Source organism: Silurus aristotelis, assembly GCF_946808225.1.
Source record: "Silurus aristotelis genome assembly, chromosome: 18".
Taxonomy (NCBI): domain Eukaryota; kingdom Metazoa; phylum Chordata; class Actinopteri; order Siluriformes; family Siluridae; genus Silurus; species Silurus aristotelis.
The window spans coordinates 19,389,598-19,412,888 of record NC_139591.1 but is presented as its reverse complement, the minus strand read 5'-3'; the positions used below and the strand labels follow the sequence as shown (position 1 = coordinate 19,412,888).

The 23,291-nt window shown below is 38.7% G+C and overlaps 1 protein-coding gene and 1 long non-coding RNA gene across 5 annotated transcripts in view; both read right to left on the bottom strand.

Moving 5' to 3' along the window:
• The window catches only part of tacc1 (transforming, acidic coiled-coil containing protein 1), a 33,540-nt gene extending 10,466 nt beyond the window's left edge, over window positions 1–23,074 (bottom strand). For 3 of the 4 annotated variants that reach the window (XM_083567747.1, XM_083567748.1, XM_083567749.1), the window contains exons 1-3: window positions 8,746–9,655; window positions 6,837–6,922; window positions 1,562–2,387 (exon numbers count right to left, since the gene is read on the bottom strand). In XM_083567747.1, coding sequence (XP_083423873.1) covers window positions 1,562–2,387; window positions 6,837–6,922; window positions 8,746–8,954 — 1,121 coding nt within the window. In that variant the 5' untranslated portion in view covers window positions 8,955–9,655. Of the gene's footprint in view, window positions 1–1,561; window positions 2,388–6,836; window positions 6,923–8,745; window positions 9,656–22,884 lie in introns of those variants that run through there. The other variant, XM_083567750.1, reaches the window with a different exon arrangement.
• On the bottom strand, window positions 52–402 carry LOC310740746. Its single transcript, XR_014537718.1, has 2 exons — window positions 266–402; window positions 52–165 (listed from the first exon to the last, which is right to left on the bottom strand). It is a non-coding gene; the product is annotated as an uncharacterized lncRNA (long non-coding RNA).
• Window positions 23,075–23,291: the final 217 nt, after the last annotated feature.

Here is a 23,291-nt window from a genome sequence, read left to right as displayed (position 1 = left end):
ATACAGAGAGGAAAGGAGAGAGAGAGAGAGAGAGAGAGAGAGAGAGAGAGAGAGAGAGAGAGAGAGAGAGAGAGAGAGAGAGAGAGAGAGAGAGAGAGAGAGAGAGAGAGAGAGAGAGAGAGAGAGAGATGGAATTAAAATTAGCCTTGTAGCTCTAGAGCATAACTTCACACACACACACACACACACACACACACACACACGCACACACACACACACACACACACACACACACACACACACACACACACACACACACACACACACATACACACACACACACACACACACACATCAATAGATAACAAAATAAATCATTAATAAGACTGGACATGTGAAAAATTAGAAAACACACACACACACACACACACACACAAACTCTCACACACACACATGACCTGTTTATCAGCTGCAGAGACACCACAGGACAACCTGCTCGAGACTGACAGGAACCCGATAAAGCACAGGGACAGAGAGAGACAGAGAGAAACTGAGAGCGAGAAGGAAAGAGACAGAGAGAGAGAGAGAGAGAGAGAGAGAGAGAGAGAGAGAGAGAGAGAGAGAGAGAGAGAGAGAGAGACAGAGGGACAGAGGGACAGACAGAGACAGAGTGGATACTTACAGCAGCAAACAGAGAAAGCGTGCTTGTTCATTGGTCCTGATGAGAAGCACACAGGAGGATAGAAAGTAGAGGATGAGGTGAGGAAGTAAAGAAAAGGTTGGAGTGTTAGACATGAGAGCAGGAGGGAGGACAAAAGAAGAAAAGGTGTGACAGGAGATTAGTAAGCAACACACACACATTTAGAGTAAGAATATTTAGAGCTTGATAGTGACCTCAGTGATCAAACAGACAGACAGAATAAGATGTATAGATAGAAAGACAGACAGACAGAAAAAGATGTTCAGCAGACTAAGTCATGTAGACACAGACAAGCAGGCAGAGATACAGATAGTCTGAGATATTACAGACTAAGACATTAGATAGACAGACGTGTAGACAGAAAAAGACAAAGAGACAAAAAATTTATAGACGTGCAAAAGGAGGGGTATAGACACAAAGACATACAGACAAACAGCTAAACAGACAAATATATAAAAACGAAAACATACAGACAGAGACGTAGACAGACAGACAGACAGACAGACAGACAGACAGACATACAGACAGACAGACAGACAGACAGACAGACAGACAGACAGACAGACAGACAGACAGACAGACAGATTTAAAGACAAACAAAGAATGATACAGACATATAGGAACAGACAAGGGCAGACAGATGTATAAACAGGCAGAGACACAAAGACACAGATACGAAAACAAAAATAGACCCAAATGTAAAGGCAATGAGAGACAGACAGACAGACAGATGTATAGACAGAAAGAAAAACTTTGAGAAATATAGACACAGACAGAATGTCAGAGAATCAAAAAGACAAAGATGTTTAGACAGACAGACAGACAGACAGTCTTTATGCTGAAATTGCTCTCAGCCACTGAAAACATGAAATATGTATTAGTACATACTGATAGACTTTTATTCATTTACACGTCACTCACGAAATGATCTTGTCTTTGCTCTTCTTGGGCGACTGCCTCACTTTCCTCTCCTCCAACAGAGGGCACTCCTTGATCTGTTCAACCTTCAGTTCCTCATCATTGGTTCTCTCTAAATCGTTGCTACCAATTATCTTGTTTGTTGGCTTGTAGGCGTCCATCGAGTCGTCAAAGTTATCCGGATCAAAACTGTACGACACTTTTGGGAGCATCTGAGAGTTCTGGATGTTACTTTTACCTCCGAAAGGGTCGAAATTGGGGTCATCCCACTGGCTCGGGTCAAAATTGTAGGACGTTTTGGGGAGAGGAATGTCATCCACGTTTGAAGCAGCACGTGTGTCGTGTTCTCCCGACATCACCTTGGGCTTGGTTTTTTTAGACGTGGGTTTGGTTCCAGCTTTTTTATTTCCTCGTTTCTGAGACGGAGACTTTTTGCTCTCTCCATCCTTGTCTTCAAATGTAGACGTGTGTTCTGAATTTTTAGCCAGAGCAGCACTGGCCACGTTACATCCCTCTTCTGTTTCTGTAGGTTTAAGATTTTTTTCAGTGTCCTCTTTTTGTCCATTTTTCAAAGATTCGTCTTCTTCGTGATGCTTTATATCAGGTTCGAAGGTGTACGATTTCTTAGGAAGAGGAATATCGTCCACATTTACAGGACTTTGTGAGACTGCTTCCACCTCTGTGGATTCAGGAATGAGAGAAGATTTCATCTTTGGAATTTCTGGAAGCAGGCTTTTAAAGTCCAAATCATCTGTCTCTGGTTTTGGACAACTGTCCTGGTTAGCAAGTTTTACCTCTGCAGTTACAGAAATGGCCACAATGTCCTCCTCTGTGAAGAGAAACAGAGAGAGTTAAAGTTATTACTTATAGAAATCCAAGTAATATTGAATTCTGTCCAAGTGTACAACAGGTTGCCGAGAGAGGAGTTGTGGTATTGTATGAGGAAGTTGGGTGTGGCAGAGAAGTATGTGAGGGAGGTACAGGACATGTATGAGGACAGTGTGAGAGCAGTGAAGTGTGCAGTTAGGAACGACAGACTGGTTCAAGGTGGAGTTTGGACTACATCAAGGATCGGCTCTGAGCCCTTTCCTGTTTGCAGTGGCGATTGACGGACGAGGTCAGACAGGAGTCTTCGTGGACTATGATGTTTGCGGATAATATTGTGATTTGTGGTGAGAATAAGGAGCAGGTTGAAAAGAGCCTGAAGAGGTGGAGGTACATGTTGGAGAGAAGGGGAATAAAAGTGAGTAGGAGTAAAACAGAGTACATGTGTGTAAATGAGAGTGAGGGCAGTGGAGTGGTGCGGTTGCAGGGAGAAGAGGTGGTGAAGGTGGAGAAGTTTAGGTACCTGGGGTCAACAGTGCAAAGTAATGAAGTTAGAGAAGTGAAGAAAAGTGTGCATGCAGGGTGGAGTGGGTGGAGAAGAGTGGCAGGAGTGATTTGTGATAGAAGGGCATCTGCAAGAATGAAAGGACTATAGGACTATGGTGAGACCTGCTACTGTATGTTGTATGGTTTAGAGACAGTGGCAAGAGTTAAAGATGCTGAGATTTTTATTGGGAGTGACGAGGATGGACAGGATTAGAGACAAATTTATTAGAGGGACAGAGCATGTAGGACGTTTTGGAGACAGGGTGAGGAAGGCGAGATTGAGATGGTTTGGACAAGTGCAGAGGAATGACATGGGGTATATCGGTAGGAGAATGCTGAGGATGGAGCCACCAGGAAGGTTGAAAAGAGGAAGGCCAAGGAGGAGGTTTATGGATGTGGTGAGGGAAGACATGCAGGTAGATGGTTTGAAAAAGGCAGAAGTAGAAGACAGGGTTCAGATCTAACCCTAGATTTTTGCTGAAAATGATGTGCATGCCCTCAATGTGTCATTATAGAGAGAGAGAGAGAGAGAGAGAGAGAGAGAGAGAGAGAGAGAGAGAGAGAGAGAGAGAGAGAGAGAGAGAGAGATTGCATAAGCTTATTTATGCAATATAATAATATAATTATGCTTATTATTGCATAATCTGAAAAAATTCTGCCCTCAACTGTAAGTGAAGGACCATCAATTTTTATTTCATTTTGTTTATAATTGAAAAACACATTTGAGAAAGCAGTGTATAAAAGCATACAAAATGCATTTAAAATTTTTAAATCTTTGTAGGCTCACATTATATTCTGGCAATTCATTTCTAATTCTGCCCAATATATCACATTTATATCTATGATAGTTATCACTGAGTTTCAGGAGAGTTTTTCAGGACCAAATTAAAACAATTTTAATGAAGAATTTCACAATTCTTTATACACCACACACCATGCACAGTCAAAACAGTTAATACGTGTAAGGATACACCGTACGATGGAGTTCAGCTGTAGTATAAGAGTTCTTAGAGGAAGTGTATTGTCAAAGCAGCAGAACAGACTTCCTCTGTGTTGAAAAGAGGAAATGCATCACTCAGAACACTTCAACAATGGCCTCCTTTTTCTTTCCAGCCTTTATAAACACATCAGCACCACAAACTAAAATACATCATCGCACTGAAACACACCCCAAACATGCTGAACCCTAGAAAACTATTTTTAGTAACCGAGCACAATAAACGTCTTTTCTTTCAGTAGAGAAAAAAACACTCACAGCACACACACATTTTATATCAATCAGGTCAAACAACTTTATAACATAAGGCTTCAAAAGAATTATGCTCTAATCAGATAAATGTTGACTACATGCTGATATAAAAAGTACCACGCTTTCCCGCTTTTACTAGAAAGTGGGCGGGGCTAACTTTAAGTATACTTAACGCAAAACGTCATTTATATCTGAACATGTCTTTAAAATCAGAGACATAGCAAGTGAATTAGCTGGAAATGTTATAATATTTTTTTTATAAAAGTTTCTCACAAACCTAGAGTCCAATTTTAATGCGTACAGAGTAGAAAAGTCTGGGATAAACTTCCAAAAGCTGAAAATCTGTAGATTTGGGAAGACGAATTAAAAAAAATCCCAGACAATTTTATTTTAAAAACAAGTAATGCTCTAACCCCATCAGATTGTGCCCTCAGGATTTATCTTGATAATCAGAAACCGAAGTGTTTTGAATGTAGACAGGAAAAAAAAATTTTTAATATGACATCACCAACCAAGTGTTACACATGTTAAGATCATACAAGGACTCATGCCTGATGACTGCTGATAATTACAGCTTGCTACAGGATGCTACACTGTACTACTGGTTGATAAAGATCGATAAAGGTTCTAAAAGGTTACTTAAGGTTGTCACAGGCTGTTAGAAGTTCCTACATGTAATTCAAGACTATTATAGGACTATAAGACTATTATAACACTATAAATTGCTAAATTAAACTATAGCTTGTTAATGTTTTTTAAAGATCACTACAGGTTGTTACAGGTTAATGCAGGTTCCTCAGAATAACTAGATGCTGTTAAAGGTTGTTACAATTTACAACAGGTTATTACAGGTTACTACAAGCTGGTTCAGGTTACTACATGTTGTTAGGATTAACTACAGGCTTTCACAGGGTGTTACACGTTACTATACTGTAGGTTTTTACAGTTTATTTTAGGTTTATTTTATGTTACAGGTTATTACAAGTTCTTAAGAGTAAAAAGGTTGTTACAGGTTGTTACAGATTACTATACATTGTTACAGGTTACTACAGGTACTCTAGAGGTTGTTATAGGTTGTTACAGGGGATTACTGGTTCTTAATAGTAACTAGAGGCTGTTACAGGTTGTTACAGATTACTACAGGTTGCTACAGGCTATTATAGGTTCTTTAGAGTAACCAGAGCCTGTTACAGGTTGCTACAGGCTATTAAAGATTCTTAAGAGTAACTAGAGGCTGTTACAGGTTGTTACAAATTACTACAGGTTGCTACAGGCTATTATAGGTTCTTTAGAGTAACCAGAGCCTGTTACAGGTTGCTACAGGCTATTAAAGATTCTTAAGAGTAACTAGAGGCTGATACAGATTGTTACAGATTACTACAGGTTGCTACAGGCTATTATAGGTTCTTTAGAGTAACCAGAGCCTGTTACAGGTTGCTGCAGGCTATTAAAGAGTCTTAAGAGTAACTAGAGGCTGTTACAGGTTGTTACAGATTACTACAGGCTGTTACATGTTGCTACGGTCTATTATATGTTCTTAATATTAACTAGGGGTTGTTCCAGGATGTTTCAGGTTACTAAGGGGTAAGGGGGTACTATCTAGAGTACTAGTGCAGTAAAGTACTAGAGTACTAGTGCAGTCCATCTGCACTAATATTTTATTATCTGCACTGATATTTTATCTATCATAGGCACTAATATTTATTTATATGTATATGTATCTATATAAACCTTACATACTGTACATCCTGTATACTCTCTCTCTCTCTCTCTCTCTCTCTCTCTCTCTCTCTCTCTCTCTCTCTATATATATATATATATATATATATATATATATATATATATATATATATACACCTTATATACTGTACATCATGTATACTGTATCTGTATATACCTTATATACTGTTTTTGCACATTTATTTTTACTGCCTTAGCCTTATAACCTTCTACTTGTTGTACCTTTACAACAGTGTCTGCACACTTCTCATTGCCATAACCCTATAACTGTCTAATTGTACTTTTTTTAACACTGTCTGCACTGTGTTTTATATATATATACATGCTGTACATACTAAATATTTATCCGCATTTGTCAATTTGCACAATTGCTACTATTTGCACTTCTAGTAGATGCTAAACTGCATTTCGCATCTACAAGTTCTCAACAGTAACTAGAGGTTGTTACAGGTTGTTACAAGTAACTACAGTTTGTTACGAGTTGCTGTCTTTGTTAACCGTCTTCCACATTGTAACAAAAAAACAAAAACAGACTAGTGAGTGCTGGTATGTGATGGTGTTCTTTCTTTTAGGTTTCTTTAAAAGTTTACTCAGTACTCTGTGCTGCTTTATAGTAGCTCTGCTTCCTCTTTGAACTTTTATGAGCATTTAAAGAAGCTTAATAACACGCTGGCAAAAGCCATCTGCGTCCAATCACGCTGCTGCCGATTTACTGCTCATGGCCATGTGTCAAACACACGCAGATGAATCTTGGTAGATCTTCAGGTGATTTTTCACACTCTCCACTGTTGCTAAGGCAACAACAGAAAGAAAATAGAGAACACAGCCCTATCTCTACGTCTATGTGTGTGTGTGCGTGTGTTTAGAAAAAAAATCAACATATATATCTTTTAGAAAAAAGGGTTGTCCTTTCTGTACCTGTGATGAGATTTTTGGTTGGTGCCAGTGGTTCATGGACAGGTGACTCCGTTTCAGGCGTCTCAAAATGACCCTCGGAATCTGAGCTAGAAAAAAAAAAAAACAGTAAAATATGAATATATTTTGTTTCATATATTTACACAGTATAATTCACACATCAAGGTGTTCACCAGGTGTAAAGTCATGCCTTCTTCGGAATTCCACTAGGATTTACAAACACTGAGGCCACGCCTACTTCACTAAGACTGATGGGCACAAAGGTCACACCTCCTTCAGTGGGACTCCTAGGCATGGAGGGCATGCCTACTTTATTTAGAGTGACAAGCAAGAGCTTTTTACACACACAACCCCCCCCCCCACACACACACACACACACACACACACACACACACACAAACAACCCACCCCCACACACACACAGAAAATAATGACTGCAGCTCTGCGTCAGATAAAGATCTGCGTCACTCAGTGTGTGAGTGTGTTTGTCTGATGAAGTGCTCTGTAGATTTGGGCAAGTCAGTGTGAAGAGCCACAATCATTCAAGGAATGTGGAAGGAAAAGAAAATTAAAAGGGAAAAACAAGGGAAAAGAGAGGAGACGAAGAGAAAGTCTACAGAGGGGAACGTTAGCACAAAGGCAGGATGTAAACAGCAGAGCTCTTACTAAACTGCCAAACCACAGCTGCTCTTCTCCTCATCCCCAAACACACACACACACACACACACACACATTTTTGCCTGACGAAAAAGACAGTCACTGGTATGAGAAAGGATTCAGGACACGGAAGGAATTGCTTTAGGTGGCAGTCCCCTTCATTCTGAGATTTTCCTGAAAAATTACACAATTTTACAAACCCAACACAAAACAAACACAAAAGGTCTCAGCAATATTTCTGCTATCGTGACTGTTGAGCACAGTGTTACAGATTTGTTACACATTGTTACAGGTTGTGAAGGCTTGCTTCAGGTTGCTATGAGTTGCTACACGCTACTGTAAAAGGTTAGTACAGACTGTTACTTTGTTTACATGTTGTTACACGTTGCTACAGTTTCTTACGGTTACTATAGGTTACTACAGATTGTTACAGTTTACTATAGGTTACTATAGGTTGTTACAGATTACTGCAGGTTGTTACAGGTTACTATAGGTTACTATGGATTGTTACAAGTTATTATAGGTTACTACGAATGTTACAGGTTACTATCGGTTACTACAGATTGTTACAGTTTACTATAGGTTACTATGGGTTGTTACAGATTACTGCAGGTTGTTACATGCTGCTACAGGTTAGCTCAGGTTGTTGATTCTTTGCCTTTGTATTTAAGTTTAAACTTAAGCACTAGTGCCATGTCATCACCAGTCCTCACATATAAATCCTTGTGTTCATAATTTTTTGATGCACTGGTTGTCAGGCATTTTACAAAACAGAATGTCTTACAGTACTATCGCCACCTACAGGTTTTGTATATCCATGTAGATGAGCTTTATTTTTATACACACTCATATTCTAAAAATGTTTTCAACAAAAGTACCTGTATATGAGTATGGACGAGGCATCAGACCGACTTGTGTGTAAACACAGCTAACGGAGTTGAGTCAGACTATAAACACAACTATATATGAACTTGTTTTATGTAAACATCAGTGTAAACATCACAGAATAATCAAGTATTAGGCATAAAACAAGAGTTCGAGCTAACTTGTATATGCTACCAAGATGATGCCTTAAACTGACTCATGGTTGTTCACATTTTGGTCCTCACTGGATCTTCTCTGTAGCTCATTATAGGCAATCCTGATGAAATCAGATAACCCCCAAATTTCAAGTCCCCTCCTGATGGCCAAGTGTGTGTATGTGTGTGTGGGTGTGTGTCTACATATGCAAGGGGAAGAAAAGAAAGAGTTAAACCTGTCCAGCCTGGATGCCTGTTGATCTTTAGTCATGCTGTCTTTAGAGATGACTTGCCTGAAGCTCTGAGATCTCTCCTCTTCCTCATTATCATCATCTTCTTCTATCTCTCCATTTTGGACGTTGTTGTCGTCATGCTCATCCTCTTCTGCTCCTTTCATGGCAGACCAGGTCCATTTGGCCCACTGCATTGGTGACAACCACGACATCTCTTCTTTCAAAAATGCACACACACGTCTTTACTGATCAGCAGTCGAGCTCGTGTCTCTCTCTCTCTCTCTTTTTCTGTCTTTCAGTCTCTTTATCCTCCTACGTCCTCGGGTCGCATTTCATCGCAATTTCTTCCTTTTTAAAATTTCCGTCCTCTTATTTCAAGCTTGGTCTCCTTGGTCCTGTGTTTGTCTTTCCCTCTCTCCCTCTCCCTCTCCTTCTTGAGATGTGTTTCTCCAGCAGCAGGAAACTTCACGTGGCACTCAAGTCACGTTTCTTGCCACTTGCTTATTCTCAAGACGTTTGTTTTCTTCTTTTGATGTCAAGCCTCCTTGTCTTTCTCTCTTTCTCTCTCACTCACTCATACTTGTTTTGTCACCTTCATTCTAAAACATTCTCTTGTTTTCTCTTCTGAATTCTTCCGGCTGTCTGTTTGTTCTCCACGGACGGTTAAAGTGTCTTCCTCTTTTTCTGTCAGCTTCCTCTCTCTCTTTCTCTCTCTCTCTCTCTCTCTCTCTCTCTCTGTTCTCTCAACTCCATAGAATACCATAGCACTGATCAGCTGTCTTCCTCTCCCACCCTCTTTCCCCTCTAGGTTTGGATTGGACTATTTGGGAGAAAGCGACGGGGGAGAGACCAGAGAGTTTCTATTCAAAAGGTTTTTGGGGAAAAAAAGCTCATTTTTTTCAGCTTGGCTGGTTTAGCAACCCTCCCCCAATTTTCTGATCAGTGGTATGGTCCTAGTCAGGCAGACCTTGGGCAGCTTCAATCAGAATGCAAAATTAGGGGGAACCAACGCAGCGTGAGAAAGTGTGTATGTGTGTGTGTGTGTGTGTGTGTGTGTGTGTGTGTGTGTGTGTGTGTGTGTGTGTGTGTCAGAGATACAGACCAGGAGAACAGGACTTTGTTGGTATATGTATGTGTGTGTGTGTGTGTGTGTGTGTGTGTGTGTGTGTGTGTGTGTGTGTGTCTCTATGGTTACAGCAGTGAGGCTGTGGAATGCAAATCTCGATTAACCATCTCCAATCCTGAACATTCTCTCTCTCTCTCTCTCTCTCTCTCTCTCTCTCTCTCTCTCTCTCTCTCTCTCTCTCTCTCTTTTAAACACACAAACACACACACACACACACACAAACACACACGAGTACCTGTTCGGCATGGCTTTTAGTGCCCTGCCTGAGGCAATCTTTGTTCTCATCTCGGCAATGAGTCCACAACCCCCCGCCCTGGGCTGCGTGAATGCTTTCCCATGCCCCTATTTCCCCACCATCCATGGTGACAAAACCAACGGCCATGCAAAGTGCACAGACAAGGGAATGTTTAGGACCAAGAGAAAGTAATGGAGTTCAAGAACAAAAGGATATTAAAGGAGTGTGAGTACAAGGAACAAAAAAGAGAACTTATGGACCACCATACTAAAAATAAAAAAAAAGGCAAAAAAAAAAGAAAATGGCAATCCTGAGTTTTGGAATGAAACAATTGAATTAAGGAAGTGGTATTATAAGAATCAATGTTGGATAACGATCGATAAGAGTTTCTGTTATTACTTTATTTATTTATTTGTTTGTATTTATTGTCCTGTAACAGCATGCTTGAAGTGCTTTATTCCTTTTATACCACTGCAATGTTTCATTGACTGCAATTCGAGTACTTTTTAAAGAAGTGCATTAGGCCCTTTTGTGTACATTTATTCGTATCATTCAGTACATGAAGGTACGAAATGTTTTGCCATTACAAATGTATTTGCTAAATTCTTTATTTATCTAATTAACAAGTATTAAATATAATAGTGAATATAAATCAATATAATAAATGTAATTTTAAATAGAACCTAATGAAATGCTTTTACTGCAGCATAGCAAACACTCAACACATTTATCATTCAAGTGGTTAGTGTCAGAAGAGTAACGTAGAACAGTTAGCTAGCACGTAACCATTAAGCAGTTCTTATAAAACACAGAGAACAAAAACAAGTGAGAACAAGTAAAAAATATTAATGTTTCCCTCTGAAGTGTTGATATATAGATTTAATAATACCTTAAGTACACTTAGCAGCGAATTTAAGGTCTGACAGAATCACAAGAATCACTTTCATTTTATAATTCAGTTTGAATTATACCACAAAGACAAAACCTGTATGTGAAACCATACTTTAGCAATCGCAATGGTTACATTATGTTGGGCTAACATCACCTAGCAGTTAGCTATCCATGCTTCCTTGCATACCCCTTATTAACTAGCTAATGCTAACTATGGAGAAGATTTCATCTTTGTCTAATGAAGTTGTAAACCTTTATAAACAAAAGTAGAATTTACAAAGAAAGTCGACAAGACAGGACAAATCAAGAATGTAATCATCCTCCTAAATATGTTGATATATCACAAAAGCTTCATATACAACCTGAATAACACCTGGATTACCTGGATTAATTAGCTCTGACAAAACCACAAGAACCGTTTTGGAAAGTTTTGTTGTCTGGATTATACCACAGAAGTGAGCAGTTCATGCGGAACATTCTAGTAAACACTAACGATATCTGAACAATCATTTTGGCTACATTATGCCTGGCTAACATCACCTAGCAGTTAGCTAACCATGTTTCGCAGCACACTCTATTAACTACTTCTAACTGTGGGAAAGATTGCATCTGTGTTCAATGATATTGTTAACCAGGATATACAATAAAGAAATTACAGATATGAAATATGAAATGTAATGTTTTTGTATATACTGAAACAGAATTATGACCTAGAACAATACTGTCAGAGACACCGCACAGTACATTCTTCTGCCAAAATAAATGCTAAAAATAAAGCACGCATGTCTGTCTGTGTGTGTGTGTGTGTGTGTGTGTGTGTGTGTGTGTGTGTGTGTGTGTGTGTGTGTGTGTGTGTGTGTGTGTGTGTGTTGGTGACTGTTGCTATGCTCAGTAGCACAAACAATCTCATCACATGATGAGAATTGGCATGCTACGTCTATAACGAGCACTCAGATGGGTCGAGTGGGGAAAATAGATCATTGCCAGTAGCTTTGTCTGCTTATGTAACAGTGTGTCATGACAGCAGAGGAGTGTTAGAAACAGAGGACATATACTCTGGAAAATGGTGGATGATAATTCACTCTATTTGTGATTTTTTGCAGAATTTCATTTTCAGAAAAGGATCTCAGTAAATTAGATATTTATGTAGGAATGATACTGAAGGAGACGGAATACAAATTGGAAATGAGTATATAAGGGTGTGAGCTCATTCTCCGAGCATTTAAACCTGATAATTAAGCCGGTATTACCCAATTAACTGACAAATAACTAGAGTCTAGACTGGAAGTGATGTGACATAGCATGACATTAAGCCTTCTGTGGCTTGATCTTAATTAGCCAATGAGTCATATTATTGCCTAGAATATTTAACACATACTGGAAATAAGCATCTCCTAATAAGCTACTTACAGAGTCCCACATTGCACTACAGCATTATTTTATAAGTGGGTTTTTATAATCAGAGTAAAGCTATTCTAAATCGCTTCTTAAACTTAGAGAGCACAATACAGAGCAATTAAATATAAGGTATAGGGAGCTGAATCCCAAATATTTCTCTAGGACCTAAAGTTTACTAGGTAGAACACTAGGAAGTGCACCCACAGTATGTAGGATGGTCCAGCTTCCTATTGGATATAGTGTGCACTACATAAAAATGTAGGAGCCATGCACTTTTGTACAGCATGTGTACAGAGTGAACGATTGGTACAATGAGAGAATACAATAAGAAAATAGAGCAGAATCCTAAATGCCACTACTGTGCAATACAGTAGTTCCCTAAATTAAGAGTAAAACACATAGCATGCTTAATGTAGTGTACTTACATATACATACAATATAAATCAGCCCCATTATATATATATTATATATTATAAAGTTTGGGACAGTCGTACTGGATCTGTTCTGTATCTGGATCTGTTTTATAGCATAACAAAAAAGGAAGTTATCATTTAATGGCTTATGTAGTGTACTCTCTTCTTATTAACTACATTTTGAACTACATAATTTGTAGCAGCAATTTATTTATGCCCTTAGTATAGGAATAAATGTATCCCAAATGTTTCTCAGATTAAAATGTAGTGAATTGCATAGGAGTTTTATTTCCCTATTCTACTCTTTTTGGTGTATTAATTTATATATATATAGCTGCATTTTGGACACATGACTAGATTGGGTGTAGTGGTTTTGTCTGCTTATCAAACTCTACGTAGTCTTAGTAGTCTGATTGCAGTTTGGTGTTTGCGGTTTGCTTCTTTTGAGGCTAGTTATCATCTTCGCACAGACTGCTGAGACTAGACTGTAAAAATGATTACACACTTTTATATATAATGTGCACAATATGGCTCAGTATTACTATTTGCACAGAGTAAAAAATAAATAAAGAAAGAAAAATAAAACAGCAGAATAATTCCTCCTACAAAAATGAGACCTGTCTGAAGCCGATGCTCACTGCGAGTGACTGAGGCAAAACCTTTTATATAAGGCGCAGTGAGCAGAAATGAGGCAGAAGAAAATGTGCTTTGAATTGGACAACAGTTTATGAGCTCTGATCTTTCCAGATGGCCACCCAGACCCTCCTGGAACTATTTTTCTTTTCATGTTTTATTTTTTTGTCTACAATGAACGTGAGGCTGAGATTCCACTTCAGCAGCCGACCAGAACCGAATGAGCATGGGTCAGATTTCATTTTCAACGTTTTGGACAAAAGCCACAACAGGAGCCAGGGACAGAGGGATAAAAAGACCCCAGAGGAAAAAAGGCTTAAGCATGTGTGTTGGTGTGTGTGATGACCATTTCCTAAAATGCAGTGTCGCTGAGAGTCTGGAAAAAGCCCTACAGAACTATTTTTGTGAGTTTAAGTATCCTCCTGTGCCTCAGTATCAATCTATCCAATCAAGCCTTAGCTTCATGCGTTTGAGGGCTGAGCGGAAAAAGAAGGAGTCGGTCAAGAAAAGAATGCTAAGGCCGGTGTGTGTGTGTGTGTGTGTGTGTGTGTGTGTGTGTGTGTGTGTGTGTGTGTGTGTGTGTGTGTGTGTGTCTTTCTAATTACTGAGTATAGACTTTCTGTGGTGCTCCAAAAGCCACAAACAGAAACGCCCTGCCCTGGTTCAACCAGATGTGATGGGGTTGGGTTCATTTAGTTAGAGTCTGATCTTTTTTGACTAAGCCCTAGATTGGACTTTTTTTCTCTTTTGTCTTTGGCCTGGTTTGGTTCAGTTTTGGACTCAATTATTATATAATGAATATATTATAAATTAATGCTTGTTTGTTTGTTGTTGTTTGGTGATATTTGATCAAATCAGTGCCTTGCTTTGTGTGTTGATTTATGATTCAGGGCAGGTGAATAAATATATTAAAATTTTGAGTTGAGCCTATTTTGAACTTTTTTGATGTAGTAAATAAATTTAGTTTGCCAAGTTATGATTTGTCTAGGTATTTTGTCTAGGTTTTCTCTAGTTTATTCTGCCATTTAATCAGTATTATTATTATTATTATTATTATTAATATTATTATTATTATTATTATTATTGTTACAATTTGAGTAACCTTGTGTGTTTAATCTTGTCTTTATATGACCTTCAGTTTAGAATTATTTTTTAATGGATTTAAAAAAAATAGATTTTCATTTCCATTTTGAGTTTGTTTTGGGGATTTATTTTTTCTTTATTTTTTTTCTAGCTTGTCCTACTACTTTAGTTAACTTCAGCTTCTCAGTTTAATTGTCAGAGAAGCGAAATGTAATTAAAAAAAGAAAAAAAAAAGAAAAAAGGTGAACAGTGAAAATGTATGGAATCTCAAAAAGCCACAGCAGGGTGTGTGCAGTCTGACACTGATTTACAGATACAGGCCTCTAATGACGGTCTGGTGGAGAGATGAGTTAGAAAACTACCAGCTTGACGTTCCTGAAAATTGGCTAATAAGCAGTTAGTGCATGAGATAATGCTCGATATAAATTAGCACCCCTTAGCTAACGTCCCGGCAGGAGATACAGAGATGCTGGCTAGAGGAACACTAGAATTTAAAACATCTGATGTTATAGCAGATACATGCATCTAGAGGTTAATTTATACTGTGTGGCTTCATGTAGACTCCTACCTTGTTGTCAATGTTGCACATAAGGCAAATAAGTGACAGCAGCATTAAAAAAAACTAAAATGCGACCAATATTATTATAGCCGAATATGGCCTACATGTAAATTAGCTAATTAAGCCTAAAGGATTAAACTGAAAATACAAAAAAAAAGAGCTTATCAAGAGGACAGGCACTATCTACATATTTAGCAGAAAAAAACAAAAGAGATATATAAATGCTACTGTAGTTATGTATCTCGCTAATATATATCTTTAAATATACTCCTATACCTCGATCACTGCTCAATTATTAATTTGCTCCTCTTTTTTCAAGTCTTAGTTGTACCTTGTTGTATGTTTTAGACCACACTGTTGCAGTATTTTTGGAAATGTACATACATACATCTATCTCTTTACTACTATCATCACTTAGCATTATAACATGATATTTCTCCAGTGAGGAGGAGAGGGTGGGGTAGGTTAGCAAAGGACAGTGGGGATTTATGAAATGTTGAAATACGCATAAGCACTGATATTATTGTGAAGATATCTGCAGAAAGTGCAAGTCATTTCATTGTGGAAATGAATGACCAATAATGAAAAGAAAAAAAAGATTTTCCTACAAGCAACCAAATATTTTAAATCAAGTCCCATAAATACAATGAGTGAGTTGTTGACTGCATTTTCTATACACAATACATTTACACTGATGGCAATTATCAGACCCCCTTATTCAGAGTGACTTACAACCGAATAGCTTTGGGGTTAAGGGGCATGCTCAGGGGCCCTTAAGAGAGTTGGGCACCTTGTTGTGGCTAAAATTTGAACTCACAACCTTTGGATCCAAATTCCAATACCTTAACTACTAAGCTACAGTACCACCTCCCCAAAAGTTTGTGGATACCTGACCTAAAGATTTGTATATCCTTTATGACCATCTCATTCCGCATTTGCAGTCATAATAACCTCTATTAGGTTTTGGACTAGAAATTTGTGTTTATTAAGAAACAAGGGTGTTAGTAAAGTCAAATACTATTGTAGGGTGTTGGGCCTGAGGTGCAGTCAGCATTCCAAATCATCCCAACAGTGTTTAGTAGGGTTGAGGCAGTAAACACTATTCACATGTGTAGTTACATCTTCCTTACAGCTACACTGTCATTTCCATTTTTATTTATTATTTAATTGTTTTTAATTGTAATATGGAAATAGAACTTGTGATTTCAGCCAGAAACCCAAAATCTGACTCACAAATTCAGCTAATAAAGTTAGCAAACACAAAGAACACCCAGTCTGTAGCCCCAGCACTGACTCCACACTTCCAATCAATCTACAAAGCTCTGACAGAGTTCTTTCTATGGTGAATCCTGGAGCTACAGAAACACATAAGGAACCTGTTTGTAAACTCGCTAAACCTGAGTTCTCATGCTGTTAAACACATGAATGGTTGCTTCTGTTTGTGTCTTTAAAATCAGCAAAAAGTCTTCTGGGAGAGTAAAGTAGGGCGAGTCGAGGTCACAGGAAGTGTGGGGAATAACGGACGGAAAACAGACCTGACTGCAACAGAAAGAACAGGAAGTGAGCAAGTGAGCCAAGACGTGTTCAGGGAGCCACAAATAGCAGCAATGGGGATAAATGTATGAGTCAGACAGGACTAATGCCCCAAAAATGCACACATATACACGCACTCACACACACACACACACACACACACACACACACACACACACACACACACACACAAAACCCCAGCAAAAGTTCAAAATGCAAAGCAGCCTCTCTATTTTGATAAAACAAAAAAAATTATAATAATTTGGCCAATAAACTGCTGATTTGAAAAGGCTCCTTCTCAAAGCACTAGAGCCCCTGACAATCAATTATCAAGGTCGACCAATAAGGGTTTTTCTCTGGCTGCTGTTGATATTTAGAAATCAGGGCAGCCGATGGCCTATAAATATGATGCCGATTTTTGGGGCCAATGTGTTTGACCAGCCAACATCCTCCCCAAACATTAATTGAAGAACCGGTTACCAGGTTTTTGTACCCGTGCCCACCTGTAGCCTAAACCAGAGCTGGTTGAAGGCTCACTAACGATAAAGTTCCAAAAATGTACTCGCATTCTCTCTCCAAAAGTAGCATCATATTTAACTAATGAAATATATAAAGCTAGATTAAGAACGATTGATGAAAACTTAAAGCCTGGTACACAACAATATGAAGGTCGGCCTTCTGGGAATGTCACAGGGGGATTGGGTGTTTCGAGTGTCGGTCAGCTTTAGTTTTGTTCCGCACCGTTGGTTCTGGTCGGAAGGCATCAGCTGTTTCTCGGATGATTCTGCATGTCGAATCAGCGGCGAAGCTCATTGGCATAATAGAGAATTTGATTGGCTTCATCTTAGCAACTTAGCAGACCTGATTGAAAAAAGCTAAACGAATCCAGAAATACTGCTTGCTTTATATATTTACAGTTCCCTGTTTGGATACCAAATACAGACTACTGCCACCTGCTGGTAAGGGAGAGTTATGTTCAGATGAGCCTGCCTAATAACCGGCCTAATTTGCAGCACAATCGGCCGATGCTGATTAATTATAAAATGCGCAAAACAAAATCGGCCCGATTCTCGACCTCTACACATGGTTCCCTGTAACTCTACTATTCTTTTAATTTAGCACTTTTATTTTACTTAAAATATCCAACTTTACATTTATTTGGGAAGGTTGTGGCCCTTGAACATTTTCTTAATTAATTAACTTTGTAATGATTGGACATTCGGGTTCACCCAGATGAGGACGGGTTTCCTTTCAAGTCTTATGAACCTTCTCCTGAAGTTCTCTTCCTTATACTCTCTCAGAGAGGATTTCTTTATCATCGTCACCACTGGCTTGCTCATTAGAGATAAACTTATAAGGGATAAACACACATACAGTGTTTTATCAATTTAAAATGAATATTCGTAAACTATTTACTTCAATGAAGGTGCTTTGGGACAAGCTCCATTGTTTAAAGTGCTATACAAATAAAAATTTAATTGAATGAAAAACCTCTTCTCTCTTTAATCTCTCGTTAGTCACAACATGGAAAAACAACAACCCATTTATCCCCAGAAGATGATATAAAAATGAAAGGATTTGTTACATCTGGTTCAGTCATAAAAAATCTCTCTAAGCACTTGATTGGTTCTCCGGACCCCAGTGCTGTAGCTGGACATGCTTCTCCATCTGTGTAACTCTTTGTATTCTGACCAAACTTGCTGGGCCTCAGATGTACGTGTGGTACACGTTTTTCCGTCCCTCTACCACCCCAGCACTCCTGCATAGATCTTAATATACTAGGTGATCTTTCAACCATTTGTACCAGCATGCTTCTTAACTTCTCTATGTTTGCAGTGGTAGATTTGCAGATCTAGTCTGCCAAAACCAAACCTTTCAACACACCTCTCACATGATTCAACTCTTGCTATCTTCATCCTAAAAGCTTTTATGGCTGGAATAAATTCAAACAACAAAAGCATAAAGCCGTTTTTGTATGTGTATTCAGCAGCAGCAGCAATTGTCCAGAGTTCAAGTTCAAGCTTTTAGCAAGCTGAGTGTTTCCAAACCAACTGATATGGCAGCTGGAGTACAGCAAGTTGGAGTACAGTAAGTTGTTCATCAGTGATTTTTGAAGAACTGCATGTTTTTCATGCATTCACAATTGAATTTCTTTCATTAGTTCACCATGTATATCAATATAGGACACATATGCTAGCATACACATCTTTGGTATACTGTAGACATGTCCCAAACTACACAGGAAAGATATTATCATCACCTTCAGTCTACCATGGACATATGTTCTAACCATTATGTAGGTCACATCCTGAAAGCCTTACTATTAAACTTATGGATGTTTCCCAAACAATTGTATATTTTTACTCTATTGGCTTTGTACTTATACAACTGCCTTTCTTTTTTATTCATTTATTGACATTTAAAAAGGAGAAAAACAAAGAATATAAACTGTACTTTACTGAACTGTAATACTGTGATGTCTTCATTACCACACGCTCATGGTGCCATCTAGTGGACAAAAAGCAAACTGCAGCACTAAGACAAAAATTAGGCAGTAGTATATTTAAGCAGAGACTCTGTAAAGCTACAGGATTTTAAAACCAGTAAAAAGTTTTACATTCAGGAATAATTTAGAATGAACTAAAATGACGAATGCAGATCCAAATGCACACCCTGTACAGCACCATGCTCTCTCGGAACCCCAGCTCAGCTGGTATGACCATCCCACTAGGTACAAGAAATACATGGATACTGGGAATTGAACCCACAACCTTTCGATTAGTAACCCAGCGCAATAACCACTGAGCTACCACCTTCCTACAGACCAGTTTGTCCTCAAGATTTACTTCTACTGGTAAGATCAGCTCTCTGACTGCATTTGCACGTTTCTGTGAAAGTTTACATTCATGCAGATCGGCAAGGAACTGAGTGTGCGCTTGCGTATGCATAGGCAAATTAACTTTCGAACAGCTGCATAATTCAACCATCAGCTCTTTCAAGTAGCCATAGTTTACCTCAAAAGACCTTTTGAACATATATTGTATTATAAAAACACAAATCACACTAAAACTATTGCTGGCTTCCAATAAGAAGTTTGTTTGCACACTGCCAGGCAAAAGGCTGTAACACCTTGGTAAAAAACCCAAAACCAAAACAATCAAGTGCTAATGGATTATGTAATGGTTTTAATGGGAATAATCAGAATTGTATTTGCTTTAATGGTAACTGTAATAGTCCTGGTGGGTCTCTACTGGTAATTTGTTGCCTTCTATATTTTGCATGTTATATTTAATGGACATCTTTTGCAACCTGAAGATTACATGTTGGGATCTACTGGACACCAGTAGGACATCATGAAACATCCAGGTTCCATAATTATGATGTAATGATGTACACAAACACAGTATTTAATGGAAACCATTTGGTAATGGTTTTTAATAACATCTTACAGTACAGTGATCTTAACACAGCTTTTCTTTGACCACTTGGTTCCACCTCATTGGTTCTTCACAAAGTGAGCAATATACCTATTTCTATTGACCAAACTAGAAATCCATGAACACTTAGAAATCACTGAAGACAAAACTGGCATGCTGAGTAAAGTGTTGTTTACAAAGTTAAATAATCTACTGATTAGATAACTATGATTATATTAGTGATGATTATCACAGTCTGGCACAAGCTGACCATGGTGTTTTTATGGTTACTATGATATCTGAATGGAAGCCATGATAACTCTTACATAACAACAGATTTAGCCTGGTTACTATAACAGTGACACTTGATTATACAGCATTATGACACAGTATTATGACACAGCAAGGTATTTTAACCAGGATTACTACAACATAACCAGGGTTACTTTTATCATAGTTTCTATGAAATAAAGCTTTTACTATGGTCACTATGATATACTGCTGTTGCCATGATCACACAAAAATGAGTACACCCCTCAGATCTACTCAAGAGATAATACTATTGAAATGAAACTTGGATATATTATAGAGTAGTCATTGTGCAGCTTGTATAGCAGTACAGATTTACTGTCCTCTATAATAACTAATAACTCAATATACAAAAATAGCTGACAAAAGTGAGTACACACTAATTGATAACAGCTGTACGTCATGTAATCATGCAAAGCCACATGTCCTATTCATCATGTTCATATTTTCCTCTGCTTGACAAAACCATACAAATTTGTGTATCTTGTATTAGAGCAGTTAAAATTTAGTGCTTTGAGTACAATTCTTTCATACTGACCACTGGATGTTCAACATGGCAACTCATTGCAAAGAACTCGGAGGATTTGAGATTTAGAATTGTTGCTCTCCACAAAGATGACACTGAGTTACAGTTCAGTGCTCAGGGTCATACAGAGATTTTACAAGATTTTACTCAGAACAGGCCTCTCAAGGGTCCATCAAAGAAATTGAGTCCTCGTGCTGTGCATCAGGTGCAGAAATTGCTTTAAAAAACTGACGCATGAGTGCTGCAGCATTGCTTCAAAGGTTACAGAAGTGCAAAGTTTGTCTGTCAGTGCTCAGACTATACGCCACACACTGCAACAAGTCGGTTTCCATCATCCCACAAGGAAGCCTCTTCTGAAGCTGGCTGACAAGAAAGCCTGCAAAATTTGCTGAAGATGACCTGCCCAAGAGCATGAATTTCTGGAACCATGTCCTGTGGTCTGATGAGACATGGCTACACCTTGGTGAGGAGTACCAAGAAAATTGTGTTTTTCCAACAGTCAAGCATAGTGGTGGTAGCATCATGGTCTGGGGCTGCATGAGTGCTGCTGGTACTGAGGAGCTGCGGTTCATTGAGGGAAACGTGGATTCCAACACGTACTGTGACATTCTGAAGCAGAACATGATGCCCTTTATTCAGAAAATGAACCTAGACAGCAGATTTCCAACATAAAAACGACCACAAACACACTGCAACTGCCTTGCTGAAGGTGAAGATGATGAAGTGGCCAAATATGTCTCCAGACCCTGTTAAGCACCTGTGGGGTATCCTCATGCGGAAGGTGGAAAAGCGTCATGTGTCTAACATCCAGCAGCTTTGTGATGTCATTATGGAGGAGTGGAAGAGGATCCCAGCAACAACCTGTGCAGCTCTGGTGGATTCCATGACCAGGAGGATTATGGCAGTGAAAATTATGGTGCTCACACAAAATATAAACACTTTGGACTAATGTATGTACACTGATCAGGCATAACATTATAAGATTATGACTGGTGAAGTGAATAACACTGATGATCTCTTCATCATGACACCTGATAGTGGGTGGGATATTATTAGGGAGCAAGTGAACATTTTGTCCTCAATGTCCCCCATTTTAATTTGAGCGAGTTTGACAAAGGCTGGATGGATAAATGACTAGGTGAGAGCATATCCAAAACTGCAGCTCTTGTGGGGTGTTCCTGGGCAGTATCTATCAAAAATGGTCTAAGAAAGGAAGAGTGGTTCCTTCCTTAGCCAAGGCTCATCAATGCACGTAGGAAGCGATGGCTGGCCCGTGGGGCGTCCAATAGACGAGCTACTTTAGCTGAAATTTCTAAAGAAGATAATGCTGTTAATGCTCGACGGGTCAGGACTCCTTTGGCAGCAAAAAGAGGACCATCATAATATTAGGCAGGTGGTCATAATGTTATGCCTAATGGCTGTACATCATACAAACAATATAAATTGCCTGTAGGTGGCAGTATGGCCAATAAAAGGTTTAATTTTGCAAGTGGAACCAAAAGACTTTTATAAAGATAGATCATATACATAATACATTTCTTAGAATGCTAACACAGTGTACATTGTGAGACTTTTTACTTTTAGATTTAACACATGCCATCATTAAGTCCTATGTTAGGCCCTTGTATGAAAGCTGGTATTCAAATAAATAAAAAAGTTATATTACTATTATGATGTAACAGGATGTGACCGGAACACTCTGTAAATAAGGATCCATAATGATATCTGTTTGCTGTAGCATTACATCTTGTCTTTAGTAGGAGAAACGTTTGTATAGGAGTGGCGGCTTACATGTACACACACACACACACACACACACACACACACACACACACGAAAAGAAAGCCTGGGACTGTTTTAAAACAGCATAGGGCTGTCTAGATGTCAAATGATCACATCTAAAGATGATATATTGATTGATTCAGAACTTAGTGGATGGTTATTAATAGTAGTTATTACATATGTATATGATTATTACTCATATTCATTACAGTATGACAGGTTTGAAAAACAAACTTACGGACTGACACTCTTCTGTTTCGTCACCTCGCTGCTTTTCTTGTTTTGGGATAAAGAGCCACCCATGATGAAGTGTGTGTGTGTGTGTGTGTGTGTATGTGTGTTTGTGAAAGTGTAGATCAGGCACTATGTTGTAGGGCACTTGCTGAACTCGACTTGCTCATGTTCAGCTCTGATTGAAGTGACGCAGCAGAAAGGCAAGCAGCTGAGTCTCTGCTCACACCTACTAATAACCCCACCCACCTTCCACTAAACCCCACCCACCACCTAGTACTATTGCTACACGCCTCACACTGCTGTCAATACACTCCTGTATAAACACACACATGCTCTCTGAAAGTAATGTTAGTACCACTCATAGTCTAGTATCATTCATGGACCCGCCCATGTAATATTACATTTACTCTT